Raw genomic sequence first — 15,215 nt, 5'->3', positions numbered from 1 at the left:
CAATATGGATTATAGGCTGATTTTATAAGTAAAATTAATCCTCTCTGCTCTACTCCACCTAGTCTAACGATGGAAAAATATCCACTAGACGACGATTTTCGCCATTTTTCATTCATTTGACTTGACTTAATGATGGCTCGAACGGACTTGCGTACTGGAAGCTGCTAGTGCAACGGAACGAGTCGGTACGGAATGGTTCGGTACGGAACACTGATCCTGTCGCTTGGCATGAGTATGGTATACTACTCGAACCTAACTCAAGCGCTGTGTGTATACTATGAAGCACGAGACATGTACTTGGCTTGACTGATTACTGGTACTGGACTCGTTGCTATCGTTACCTTACGATCCGTTGGACTTATTTTATATAAGCAATGAGTTAGTGGTGGTGGAGGTTTTCTTTTACCTCCATGGATTTAGTTATGGTTTCAACTGTAGGAGTTAACGAACAAACTCAACCCATTCTTAATCTACATCGGTGTCTATCGGTTGCATTGCATCACGGAACAGATCTAATGCATAAACAGACTAGGCATGTCGCCAGCGGATTGGGTCCCTTGGCCGGTAAATAGTTTGCCTTGTACTATAGTTGTGAATGCAATTCCAAAATCTACTCTGTTACAAGATCATTGTTCATTTCTTGATTTGCAAAGGATCGACATCATCCTATCTTAGAGCAGCTTACAGTAAAATAAGCATGTCGCCAACGGATTGGGTCCCTTGGCCAGTAAACAGTTTGCCTTGCACTCCAGTTGTGAATGCCCTTGGCCAATAAACAGTTTGTCTTGCACTCCAGTTGTGGATGCAATTCAAAAATCTACACTGCTACAAGGTCATCGTTCATTTCTTGATTTGCAAAGGATCGACATTATCCTATCTTAGAGTAGTGAACAGTAAAATAACTGAGGTTTCAGCCATATTTCTCGCAATTCAAAAATCTACTCTGCTACAAGATCATTGTTCATTTCTTGATTTGCAAAGGATCGACATCATCCTATCTTAGAGCAGCTTACAGTAAAATAAACATCTCGCCAACGGATTGGGTCCCTTGACCAGTAAACGGTTTGCCTTGCACTCCAGTTGTGGATGCAATTCAAAAATCTACTCTGCTACAAGATCATTGTTCATTTCTTGATGTGCAAATGATCGACATTATCCTATCTTAGAGTAGTGAACAGTAAAATAACTGAGGTTTCAGCCATATTTCTCGCAATTCAAAAATCTACTCTGCTACAAGATCATTGTTCATTTCTTGATTTGCAAAGGATCGACATCATCCTATCTTAGAGTAGCTTACAGTAAAATAAGCATGTCGCCAACGGATTGGGTCCCTTGACCAGTAAACAGTTTGCCTTGCACTGCAGTTGTGAATGCAATTCAAAAATCTACTCTGCTACAAGGTCATTGTTCATTTCTTGATTTGCAAAGGATCGACATCATCCTATCTTAGAGTAGTTTACAGTAAAATAACTGAGATTTCAGCCATATTTCCCTCCATGGCAAAGAGTTTATACAGCTAACCCTCTCAAGCCACTTGGGCTAGTTTTAGCACCCCAGCTGACTTCACCTGCTCGTCCTGACGTCACTGGTGTGTGTGAACCTCCTCATTTTTTGGCGGGTTTTTGAAGCTGGTGCGTGGGTAACACCAGTGGCGATGTTGGCCAGGTAGTCATGGGCTAGGTAGTGACTGAGTGTGTAGTCAAGGGTGAAGAGAAAGTGTTGCATTGGATAGTTCTGGAGAGTAGTATACCTACTGAGACAGGCGTAATGTTGCGTACAATTGCTAATTGATGCATCATTGAGTAGGATCTAGTAAGCAACATCATCCTTCACTTCCTATACGGTGTTATGGCCATCATCCGGTGGTGTAGACCAGTACGGTACGACACTTCACCCGCAGGGATCGGACGATCTAGTATAGATCAGCCATATCGTACTATTAATGCATACTGTTGTTCTAGTATTCTACTCCTGTTAGAGCAGTAGTATACCAAGTCCATCTTCAGACCACTACATCACCCACCTCGATCGACACGACCCATAGTACAGGTCACATCACTTGGTCAAGTGAAACGGCTCGCGACTCAACCTCGATCGCGCAACCTAGATACCATCCAGGCACTCTTTGCTCAATTATTCCTTTTAGGCTGCATTTTACCCCTTTTTATCGTCTATTTTACTCTTTTTTAGCCTATCCAATCGGTTGGAACTTGTAATCGAACTGGTCTACTTCAATGGATGGTTGGTATTAAGACGCTGTAGTCAGAAATCAATCTGCAAAAAAAGTTCTCCAATCGATACAAGTTGGCAGCAGTGAGAGAAGGAGTTGCATTCAACAGCTAGCCAAGCGTCATTCTCCACCTCGGAATTGCCATAGTTTACTTAAGTTGATCCAAATTGCTGATGGATGATAGCTTTCTTCCGTTGATATAAGAGACATACGAGAATTGGTATGGTGTAGAATCATTAGACTATGTAACTCTTGTCATTCCATTTCACTCTTAATTTGTACCGATTTGATATGCAAGGGAATCGACGAAGGGGATCGACGTTGCCTGTTCTTGCCATTTCTTTCTTCCTTGTCTCCTGCCATTGCTGGATGAAGATTGATCAAATTGACATTATTCAATCAAGCATTGCAGTAAGACTTTCATCGGTGTCAAGAGTGGATGTAAGCTACATTTTACCTTGTTTTTCATTTTCATGTAGTCGACTTGAAGGAATAAACAGTGAACTTGTATTACCCAATGCAATGTTCACCATGATTCCTATGATCTATGTGCAACCAAAGTCGTACACGCAGTGCCCCTACGCTGAATTATTCTCTTGCATCAAATACTGTAAAATCATTCGAGTCAGCTCTAGAGCTTTAGTATCTTGCATGAAATGGGACAGTAGCAGTAAAGAGGTGAAAGCAATATCGATCTTGTAAATCTGTCATTTCCATACTGTGCATTGAACAATGATCATCAATCGACCAACATGATCTCCATTTCCTAACAATCTCCATGCTCAAGGAAGATGGCACGTGCTGATGCAAGTGTACACAAATACTCAAGATGGATAGCTGATTGATCCAACTCTTGTAGGATAGCCTATTGTATATCATCATAGGATGTTATGATATCACCGGTAAAGTTTATCGTTTGCTAACACTATCCAAGACGTGCTATCAATCCACTGAAATGGATCAATCTTGACATGGAATGTCAATTCCTACTAGTAATGTTCACCTCCCATTCCAAAATTAAGGGGCATATTACTGTAGTAGAAAGTTGGACGTACTTGATAAGCGTTTGAGTAATAATCGCACAGAAATTGGACACTCAAATGCTGCAATATCTATAGTCATACTGTATATTTGGCTCAGTTGATCATATTGAGCAGTAACCGTCCAAAATGAAGTAACTCGATGATACGCAAGAATACTATAGATTGTCATACAAAAGTCTGTCCAACGAATGTGTAGCAACTAGATTATAGAATACGTAAACGCAAGAATAGATTATCATATAAACGTCTATCCGATTAATGTGTAATAGCCTAATTATAGATAAAATAGACTGTCCTATAAATATCTACCCAACTAATGTATAGTACTAGATTATGCAATATACGCTAGATTAGATTGTCATATAAAAGTCTACCCAACTAATGTGTAGTAACCAGATTATACAATAGATTGTCATACAAAAGTCTACCCAACTAAGGTGGAGTAACTAAATTAGTTTGTCATATATCAGTCTACCCAATTAATGTATAGTTACTAGATTATAGAATATACACAAGAATAGCTTGTCATATACGCTCAAATAGCTACCCAACTAAAAGTGTAGTAACCAGATTATGCAATAAACTGTACACTAGAATAGACTGTCATATAAATATCTACCCAACTAATGTGTAGTAACCTAGTTATACAGTACAAGAGATGCTAGAATAAATGGTTTATAAAAGTCTACCCAACTAATGTGCACTAACCAGATTATAGGATATACACTAGAATAAATTGTCATACAAATGTCTACTCAACCAATGTGTAGTAACTCGATTACAGAATAGACTGTCATATGAAAATCTACCCAACTCATGTGTACTAACCAGATTATACAGTACAATTTACACTAGAATAGATGGTTATATACTGTAAAAGTCTACCCAACTAATGTGTAGTAACTAGATTATAGAATGTACAATAAAATAGACTGTTATATAAAAGTTGACCCAATTATATATATATATATAATTATTGTGTGTAGCATGCACCTATGGTTATTAATACAGTACACATTATATTCAAAAATTTAGCTCAAATAACAATTCTAATTTGTGCTTTTAGTTCCAAATTTTGGGGCACTCATAATAATACATATAGATACAGTAGAATAGGATTAGAATTTGAACTAGTTTGATTAACTATCATACTGCGTGTGTAGTTTCTGTATGCTTTGAGGGGCTAAATGCCGACATCTTTGTTAATCTGTAGAAATAACCAATAAAAATGCCATCCGTCGTACTAGAAACCAAGCAAGAAATTATTCATAAGGACAATCCTGATATTTGCCAATCAGCTTTAAGAGAAACTGAAATGCCAAAGATGCCTGATGCTATAAATGTTCAAAATAATGGGGAAGCTACTGTTGATGCAAAAGTTGCCGTAATGGATGCTAGTATAAAAAATGATCATAATGTTAAAATATTAGAATTACCTAATACCATAAATAACCAATTAGAGTTAAGCCTTATTAAACAATCAATATCCGATGCTCAAAATCACGAATGTCAAGCAATGCAGCTTAAAAATAGGATTGTTGGTGACATTGTATGGAGTAAAATTAGCGGCCATCCTTGGTGGCCAGCAATGATAGTTTATGAACCGAAAACTGGCTTATTCACTTCAATTCGTGGCCGCCATAAGATTATTTTTTATCATGTTCGCTACTTCGGTAGTAAAGTTAGTTATAGTTGGATACCTGAAAAGCTATTAATCTCGTTTACAAGTGACAATCAGCTCCCTCAATTTCCGGTTAACCATAGTAATTCCCTATCAAACTGTGGAGAGGAATTAATAACTCTAGCAATTGATGAAGCAAAAGTAGCATTACAGTTACCGAGGAAGGAAAGATTGGTACAAATTATCAAAGCAACGACTAATCTGAGTCCAACAAAAGATATACTGTCAAAGGACACCAATCATACTTCAAATACGTCAACGAGAGCCAAAAGGATAAATTCCGTCAATGGTCTTAGAGGGACCAAGAGAACAAAAATCGATGATCCTATCGATATTAAAAATCATAAATGCTACAATAAAAAAGACAGTACTGTAATAAACAACACATTTCAAGATAGCAGTAGTAATAATGATAATGAAGAGCAGATACATCAAGAGCTTGTGCATAATTCTCCGTATCCAGAAGAGTCTGAGTGTCACCTTAAAAGATCACCACGAAAAAGAAAGTTATCGAGTAAATTACAAGGCCACGTAGTTGAAGGCCTTACCCCTAACAAGAAAAAGCGTAATCAGGAAAACCAAAAAAAGACCACTACTGATATAGACATTGTCAGAAATTCCAGAAAATGTAAAATCGTTGTTAAACCTATGACTAAAAAACTGATGAATAAAACAATTAGTGATAATAAAGTGACCCTTCCAGAAGACATTATGGTGTCGCTAGTAAATGACAAACGAATCTTAAAGAATCAACGAACCCGGATGATATCTCCAAAAAAAGTGAAAGGAAGAGGAAATAAGGCAACATCTAATAAAGTTGAAAAACGCAAGCTCTCTAAGCCTAGAAGTCGAGCTCGTGAATCACCTGGAAGTAAAGGCGTTTGTATGTTGTGCGAAGGAATTGGCGAGAAATTAGTTACATGTCAGGGTGGTTGTTTTTCAAAGTTTCATCTGGAATGTCTCGGTATAACTGAATGGCCAGTTAAAGGATTCAAGTGTCAGGAATGTACAAGTGGTACTAGGAAATGTTTCGTGTGTGGAAGTAGCGAGCCGCCTGTACTGCCATGCAAAGTAGCCGGGTGCGGAAAATGTTATCATGACACATGTATATCGCAGTTTACATGTGGTCAAGTTAGTGAAGAAGGATGCATTAGGTGTCCACGGCATGTCTGTACTACATGTACTGCATTCGCAATATCGAAAAATGACGAAAATTTTGATGTTGTTATCCAGAAGAAATTAGCACGATGTATTTATTGCCCAGTCTCATATCATGCCAGTGAAGCTTGCTTGCCGGCAGGGTGTAAGGTATTAAATTCATCCGCAATTATTTGCAACAAGGTACAGTGAAAAGAAAGCTCCATTTTCTTTATAGTAGAAAAATTTACCTATTGATCAAATGTTTATGTGTAATGAAATTCTTATAATATTTTCTATCACTCAATTACCTTTATAGCATTTAGATGCAAAAGTCAAACATGTTAATGTCGGTTGGTGCTTTGCCTGCTCTCAAGGAGGAAATTTAATTTGTTGCGAGTTATGTCCTGCATCTTATCATGAAAATTGCTTGGATGAGAAATGTCGTCCAAAGCCTAACGAAGATAAATGGTTCTGTAGAGGATGTATTGATGGCAAATTTCCTGTCATTGGAGATATTGTTTGGGTTAAAATTGGAGCCTACCGGTGAGATTTACGTTATTTAAGTGCTGTTATAAGTAGTGTGACCAGTATTTCTCGGTTGATAAATGGTAATAATAAAATATGTCAATAAAGAAATTTTAATGATGCTTTACCTCAAAATTGATGCTAGTTGGTGGCCAGCTGAAGTCTGTAATCGTAAGTATGTGCCGGATAATATCTTAGCACTAAAGCATGGTCCGGGAGAATTTTCGGTGCAATTTTTGGGATCACATGATTATAGCTGGACATCAATATCGCGTATTTTTGGTTACGAAGAGGAAGATATTGATGGTAGAGCAAGCAAATTAGGTCGTAAAGGAATTGTCAAATCATTTGGTAAAGGTGAGTCTATCGAAGCGTTTTACTCAATCTACGGTCTTTACTGCAAGTTATGTGAATGTTAAACATCACCTCATATATATATATATATATATATATCTACGTCACAGCATTGAAAGAAGCAGAAGAAAAATTTACGCAACGGAAAATAAGCAGAGAAAAAAAGGAAGCAAAAAGTCAAGAAAGGAGATCTCAAAAGCCTCCGAGTTACAAGCATATCAAGGTAACAACTGCTTCAGTATATCACCATTATCAAATTCACCGTGGTATCTTTACATTCTCTATTTCTATTTATGTTGTAATGTGCGTTGTAAAATTTAATAAGCAAATCGAATAGTAATTGCTCTCTTTCATCACATAGATGAATAAATTGGTGGATGCTTTAATAAGGCCAAATTTAACCGAGTACACACCTTGTAGTTGTAAACCGACTGACGAAGCTCCTTGTGGTAGTAGTTCTAATTGTATAAATCGTATGTTAATGTGTGAATGCAACTCAAGTATGTGTCCGGCTGGTGATAAATGCCAAAACCAGCGTTTTCAAAAGTTAGAGTACGCAAAAAGTGAAATATTTAAATCAAACCAGTGTGGTTGGGGCTTAAAATCAGCCGAAGATATTTATGCGGGTACTTTGGTGGTAGAGTACGTAGGAGAATTACTCAATGAGAAAACTTGCTATCAAAGGATAAAAATGGCACAATCGAAAGGGGAAAAGAATTTTTATATGTTAAATATTGACAAAGATGTCATTATCGATGCAGGTCAGAAAGGCAACTTGGCTCGTTTCATGAACCATAGTTGCCAGCCAAACTGTGAAACCCACAAATGGACTGTAAATGGTCTCACCTGTATAGGTTTGTTTGCAATTGACGATATCAAACAAGGAGAAGAATTGACTTTTGATTACCGACTACATGCTGTTGGAAACGATCAAGCGGAATGCCATTGCGGCTCGAAACTCTGCAGAAAGTATCTAGGAGCTAAAATTAAAAGTACGACCACTACTAAAGGGAAGGATGGCGGCAATAATAAAAGTAACAAGAATAATAATGGTCAAGGTAAGCGCAAAAAACGAAAAAAGCGAAAAAGAGCAATCAAACACGAAGATGAATGCTATGTGTGTGGTGATGGCGGACAGCTAATAATGTGCAGTCGTAAAAGTTGCTATAAATGCTATCACTTGGAATGTCTAACAATTGATGGTATCCCTCGAGGAAAATGGGATTGCCCGTGGCATCATTGTGATATTTGTGGTAAAGCTGCTAATCAGTTATGTAGCCGTTGTCCGAATTCATTTTGTAAAACGCACGCTAACGGTAGAATTCAGTCTAAGAATAGCTGTGGAGAGATGGTTTTGCTTTGCCACCAGTGTATCGACGATGACCAAGATATTAACAAGTCCAACTAATGGTGGCATACCATATCATCATAAGCATCACGAAAATTTGTTAAAAGTATGAAGCGCTCATATATGGACGCAAATGACCTGCTACTGATTTATCATTGTTCCTGATTGTACATGTGCTATATTTGTATGTAATAATTGCTGGTATCTTTCTAATATTTACCAGTACCTGTTATTTAAGGTAGTCATGCAGTATGGAATTTACCATAACAAGACATTTTTAATTAAAATTGATAGCTATATCATAAATTAATCTTTCATGTAATATCTCCCATTTTAAAACTCACTATCTTTGTACAAAGGCTTTACCCCGTACGATCTTTATCAATGACATGGCACTTATTTTTTCGAAATTGGTGCATGTATTTCAGGACTTGAATTGAATGTGGTGCTATACTAAAATGTTTTCAAAGTTATATTTACCTGTATTTGTATATAGAACAGTATCATTTAAAATCGCCTACTGGCTATTGGTAGAAAATACAATTGACTTCACTATTATCGTAACTGTTTGTCTATAACTATTGGTACATAAATCGTTTTATTAGTCGTAGCATTTCACACATACATCTAAAATTCGGAATGATGTACACAAACAGAAAGCATCAATCGTTTTTCATGCCGTTGAGAATCTAATTGTCACGTAGTGTATGTATTCTATTTTTACGTAACTATTTCAGCCTTGACTAACGACAATGATTCGTAATTCATCCTGAAATTTTAAGGCAATGCATTTATTGCAGATATTATGCTCTGTATGTAGGTGAAACGTTTGAGACGATACACTAGCGATAGAATTGATGTCTAAATGTTAATCCATCCGAGCAGAAATGTTAGTTGTTAGTAATTCGATTAGTAAGGTCTGAAACCCTTGAAAGTGCAATATTCTAGGATTTTATTATGTATGGCAGTAATACCATATCAAATACAGACGTGAATATCAACGATTTCTTCCAATAACGTTATATCGAACTTAAATCAATATAAAGATATGTAATGACAATGAATAGCACAGTCATTAAATATTTTGTATACAACCTATAACGATGGTTACTCGGTAATCTTAATGTTGGTATAAAAAGTTGAATTGACTACACTCGCGCAACCAATGGCAATAATTTCGGTCACTTCAAACACTGTATTAACAATCTTAGGTAAGCAATGACAGCGCAACTACAGGTAGAGATATACAGTAAATGCACCCTAATCGTTGTACGCTGACGGTACTTCATTTTGCATCTTTATTCTCCTTTTTACCATCATCTACATCCATAGCCTCTTCCTCTTCTTGTAGAGATCCCATTAAATTTCTTACCATATCGCTATTCGGATCGATTCCTTCTAAACTACCCAATACCGTTTGTAACACTGATGGATCGGAAATTAAATCCGTAGCATCCATTTCCTCGTCCATTTCTTTATTTCCATCATTGCCTTCTCGTATATCTTTAAAGTCTATCCAAAATCAATATAAAATTCAACAAGCAATCATTACATATCTATTACAGTTATAGGCCTACCTTGTAATGACATCTGCATAGCAAGTTCCATTTGTTCCTCTTCAGTTAAACTTGAGACCTCCTGAATGCAATAATTCCATAGTGAATAAAATCATCGATTAATATCAGTTGCTCTTCATAACACTGGACATCCTTTTTAGCTGATTCTAACCTATAGAATTGGATAATGACAGTAACGGATCAATTTTTGACTATCTTACCCTCGGCGTTGTATCTGGCCTATCCGTATTTGGAGTAGTTGTCTCCATTCTAGAATCTAGAGAAATGGCCAATGCTTGTTCAAGTAATGATTCTTCAATAGAACCTATAAACCAATAGTAAACTAATTAGTCTGGTAACTATGAAACAATGTACATTAACAGCAACGAATATAATTTACACTGTAACTGACTTGGATTGGGTGTAAATGCACTGCCATCCTGAGCCGCAACAGAATTTGCTTTCTTACTTTCTTCTTCTTGTCTTTGCCGCGATTCTTCAAGAGAAACGCGAAGAGCCTGATGAAACAATAATTTATAAAAATTATCAATGGCATTTACGGTGTTCAGCTATTGGATGATACAAACTATCTATCTCATTTGTACCATAGCTAATTCTGGATCAACATCAGCATCTACAAAATCAACATTGCCGCCGAAACCGCTAACGGTATTTGGCATTGAGCCGTCTTCATTCGCCATAATAGGAGAGGACATTAACGCATCCGAAAGTAGTGGTCCAGGTGGTACAGTAACTAAATGACTATATATCAAAAAATCATGTAGCAGCTATTTAGTCTAGATTAGCGCATGATTATTTAATAATTGGATTAAACAACGAATAGACTTTTCAATTGAAAGCAATACTGTCTATATAAACTATGATGGTTTAAGGATAGCAAGTTGAGTTTGTTGACTGATAAACAATTCTACTTCTACGAAAATGATCAACACTGTGCGATATAGATAAACTTTCTTCATTTTTTACCTTGAACCTTGTTTATCATTTACAGTATTGATAAAAGCTGTTAGTTTTTCTGTATTAGAAGTCTAAAAAACAATGGTTACAGGTTCAAAAATAACTGTAGTTAATCATGTTCAATCAAGATAGTAGCTGATAATTATCATACGTCTTCTCCAAAGTTAACGACATCGACGCTGACTTTATTCTTTTTTAATTTCTTGGCAAGTTTCGTTAACTAAAGATGTGAACGAATTTCATTTAAAATGTATACTTTTATCGTATAAAATAAAATTAAATGGAAAGCCAATAATTTTATGATAAATTGATTGAAATTACATCTTTTTCTTCTGTTTCAATAGGGCTACCAATAAATATTATGAGTCTCATTTTATGATTTTTGCTCATTCGATGCTTTAAGGCCAACTATTAAGAAATTATTAATAATATGTTAAAAAAGTATGGAAATTATGAATATTACATGGAGCGAGCAATACTACCATATCAGTACCGTGCTATGGATTACCGTAGATAGAGTAATTGCTTTTGATAATGCCAAAATTACATACAACAATCTTGAAGATAATGCTACTTATACTACAGTTCTACTATCTCTTAAGTGTGTGTTTCACGTTTAACTTGAGAATCTCATCACAACGCTATTGTAATGTAGATATGTAGAAAAAAATTGACTTACAATAGCAGTACTTGCACCAATGGCCATATCAATTTTTCCTTTTGGTGAGACAGCATGAAGGTTCTTGAGAATTTTGCCAACATCAGTGGTCAACGTTGTTAATACTCTTAAGCTGTAAATGTCAAGCAGATTAAAGATGTATCAACATAAGAGATGAATTATTGAAAAGATTACAATCATTCTGCCTTTATCGAATGGCCTACGTATCAGAGTTCTAGAGATTGCATTTTTATCGATTATTATCCAGTAAAATTGAGGCGAATGTAGTTTTATTAACCCTTTCAAATCTTTTTAAACCTGCAGATACAATCATCCTGCTATAAATCATGGTGCATTTATTTTTAGTAGTCTACGATATGATACTGCTAATACAGTGATACACCTATTGAGATGAGTGACAGTATTGATCTCAAAATTGAGCTTGGATCAATCCAGGTGTTATCCTCCGTTTATGCTAAACTATCCATCTAATTATGGAAGTCAATGGGTGTAAGATTGTATTTCTCTGCCTTATCATGCCCAGTCTACAATTCTATTATTTCCATACGATTGGGCCATGGAGTAGTAACAGTAATGGAACACTGGTATGGAACCCATCCAACTAGCAGAATCATCATTACTCTAGTGATTATAGCAAGTAAACTAGTTTAGTTCAGCCTATACCCATGAGCAATTTTTGAACTCCTTTATAGTAGAAATAAGGCAAGATGCGTCCATCTAACTGATCTAAACTCCATCCTAATACAACCAATGATAGCCTTAGTCCAATTCTTCCAGCACAGTTGCTATTGAGTATACTATCTGATTTTGTGTCACTTGTACTTCTATTTCCATAAAAATGGATTATGGCGTAGCAGAAGGAAAGGAAAACTTCAGGCGAATTTCTTACAGCACAGTACAGTATGTAATGTAGGTAGTTTACTAAATGCGTTTGCGTCACTTGTGCTTCCATACGACTGGGTTGAGGCCTCGTAGGAAGACTAAAACAACTTAGGCCGCATTTCTTACAGTACAGTATCTTAATTAGTTTACTATCTGATTTTGCATCACTTGTACTTTTACTTCCATATAAATGGATCATGACGTAGCAGAAGGAATAGAAAAGTTATTCCCAGCCCATCGAGTGGATGGAATGGCCAGTAGACTGGTCCTGGGTTCAAGCTGTTACTATTGTATCTATTTTCAGACTCTTTGATATGACCAACAAGTCAAAGTGTCCATCCAAGTTGAGTATTATTGCCATTGGTAAAGATGACGCAGCTTCTAATGAAATAACTTTGATGAATCCATTTTGATTGTCGCTCAATTGTGATATGGAATAGCTGAAGATGAAGTGGAAAATTGGATATTTTCTATTGCTTTTATCATTGAAATTCAACCGTTGAGCGTGATGGTAAAGTGACTTTCTTCACTCTCTACTTTGATGTCCTTGATCATCATTCAATCAGTTGTAAGCAAAATCAATTCACAGATAGAAATCCAGTCTGTACGGTTGTAGTAGATTGTACTCAATAGTAAGACTTAATGTTGAATGATGCAATGTCTGCCATGGATCATGTCGACGACAAGTGGTCAGTTTGACTTGTGCTACAAACTGTCCAGTCCAGTACAGACTGTATGGAATGGATGCAGGCGTTGCAAAGCTATCCTTTGCCTGACAATTGACATACCTGGCTAACGTGAGTAAGCCCACATTATTTTCTGCATTTTGGCGTGTTTTAGCTTGACAAAGAAGATTGACAGCATCTTGTTGGGCCTGAATTCGAGTGGGTAAAAAATCGCCATTTCGCATCCACTCGCTATCATCAACGCTGTATGGCAAAAAGAAATGAAAAGCATTAGTCTATTTTTCTCACTGGTCATGATCGTGTACCACTGCATGACCATCGCATTCCATCGTCAACTATCACAACACTATCAACAGACGCTGGTTATCCGCTAGACTTACCAAATCATAGTCGATTCTAACACCATTTTGAATCGATTGGAAGGGATTAATCGAGGAAAAAAATTGCTGATGGCTGATATTTGTCGTCGCTTTCTATATTGAGTCTGTTGACTGGCTGTCCAGGGGCTTTGTGTCATCGACAAGACGACGACAGTACAGTGTACAGTGTACAGTACGGCCGGTTGGTCGTACTGTACTCAGGCATACTGTAGCTTGGACCGGAAAACTCCAACGGCAGTCTACAGTGCAGTACTGTGAAAGAAAATGTTTAGTACTGTATACTGTACACTGTAGTCGACAGCACAGTACAGTATGACTCAGATGACTCCGATGACACGAGTGGAACATGCGCAGTAAATGAGCTGATGGCTGGAGCGAGTCCGACCGTCGTCGCTTTGTATATTGAGTCTATTGACCGGCTGTCGAGGGCTTTGTGTCATCGACAACCCACGACGACAGTACAGTGTACAGTGTACAGTGCGACCGGTTGATCGTACTGTCGTACTGTATTTACGCATACTGTAGCCTGGACCGGAACGGACCGTAAAACTCCAACTGCAGTCTACAGTGCGGTACTGTGAAAGAAAACCTTTAGTACCGTACTACAGTACTGTACACTGTACAGTAGTCTACAGCACAGTATGACTCAGATGAGACGAATGGAACATGCGCAGTAAATGAGCAGTAAATGGTCGTGCACTACAGTACTGTAGTACTGTACTGACAATTGGGTTTGTAAAGGGTGTACTGTACAGTACAGTCTGTACTGACTGATACTGTCGACGGTACCGGACCGAACCGTAAAACTCCAACTACAGTCCACAGTGCAGTTCTGTGAAAGAAAACCGTTAGTACTGTACTACATGTACTGTAGTCTACAGCATAGTACAGTACAGTATGATTCAGATGAGACTAATGGAACATGCGCAGTAAATGAGCTGATGGCTGGAGCGCTTTCTATATTGAATATACAGTACTGTACGTGTATAATAGAGACCCTTAAGAGTACAGTTTGGGAGTGCCTTGCCCGAGGGCTTTGTATCATCGAGTTTTCCGTTGTCTCAACTCTCAAGCAACGACCACAGTACAGTACCGTGTACTGTGAAAGAAAACCTTTTGTACTGTAAAAGTGTAAATTAGTACTGTAGATTACTGCACACGACTGTAACATGCGCAGTAAAAGAAAACGCTCTTTCCAGTCATGAAGTGACCTATAGCACCATTCAGTACATAAAGTCAATAGATTCAATATGGAAAAGAAAAATCATTCGAAAGTACACTCGACACTGTTCAACAGTCAACCACAGCAGGTCGCGGAACGGATCGCCGACTTTCCGCTTGACGTCAGTGTCAGCCACACGTCCGTCGCCTATCATCCGTCTGTCCATTACTTCAAGGCTTGGTTTGAGGGAAATGCACTGCCCTCAGCGCTGTTTCCAAAAGCTGCAAATAAATCCATTTACAAACTGCAGTCAATTATCCACTCCTAAAATGCCATTGAGGAGCCCATCAGTAGCCGTAGCTAGACTATACTGTAAGGATACTACTGTACTGTAAGCTAAAATGGGGTTGGACTGTCCATTTTGTCAAAATCCCTTTCTCTGCTGCAGTGTGTTGGAAGATTGACAACAGGAAAAGTAAGCCCATGGAGTGCAGTAATGTATTATACTCGGATCAAATCCATTCTAATCAATAGAACACAACGGATTGCATTCTACTTAGTGGGCCATGTA

At 37.4% G+C, this 15,215-nt stretch overlaps 2 protein-coding genes across 2 annotated transcripts; one reads left to right on the top strand and one right to left on the bottom strand.

Annotated features, from left to right (window-relative positions):
• Nucleotides 1-5,716: 5,716 nt before the first annotated feature.
• TRIADDRAFT_31338 (uncharacterized protein) lies at nucleotides 5,717-8,381 on the top strand (the record flags this gene model as incomplete). The annotated part of the gene is made up of 5 exons (XM_002116755.1): nucleotides 5,717-6,295; nucleotides 6,411-6,637; nucleotides 6,765-6,976; nucleotides 7,084-7,196; nucleotides 7,335-8,381. 5 exons carry the CDS (start codon nucleotides 5,717-5,719, stop codon nucleotides 8,379-8,381), a joined length of 2,178 nt encoding a protein of 725 aa, XP_002116791.1.
• An 887-nt stretch (nucleotides 8,382-9,268) lies between these two features.
• On the bottom strand, nucleotides 9,269-13,508 carry TRIADDRAFT_36585 (expressed hypothetical protein; the record flags this gene model as incomplete). The annotated part of the gene is made up of 10 exons (XM_002116687.1): nucleotides 9,269-9,833; nucleotides 9,899-9,959; nucleotides 10,246-10,395; nucleotides 10,483-10,639; nucleotides 10,865-10,926; nucleotides 11,007-11,075; nucleotides 11,177-11,263; nucleotides 11,535-11,638; nucleotides 13,194-13,345; nucleotides 13,483-13,508. The coding sequence occupies 10 exons, from the start codon at nucleotides 13,506-13,508 to the stop codon at nucleotides 9,607-9,609; spliced, it is 1,095 nt and encodes a 364-aa protein (XP_002116723.1). The 3' UTR covers nucleotides 9,269-9,606.
• Nucleotides 13,509-15,215: the final 1,707 nt, after the last annotated feature.

This window comes from Trichoplax adhaerens, genomic scaffold (assembly GCF_000150275.1).
Source record: "Trichoplax adhaerens TRIADscaffold_17 genomic scaffold, whole genome shotgun sequence".
Lineage (NCBI taxonomy): Eukaryota > Metazoa > Placozoa > Uniplacotomia > Trichoplacea > Trichoplacidae > Trichoplax > Trichoplax adhaerens.
The sequence above is the reverse complement of the archived record's forward strand: the minus strand, read 5'-3'. Positions and strand labels throughout refer to the sequence as shown.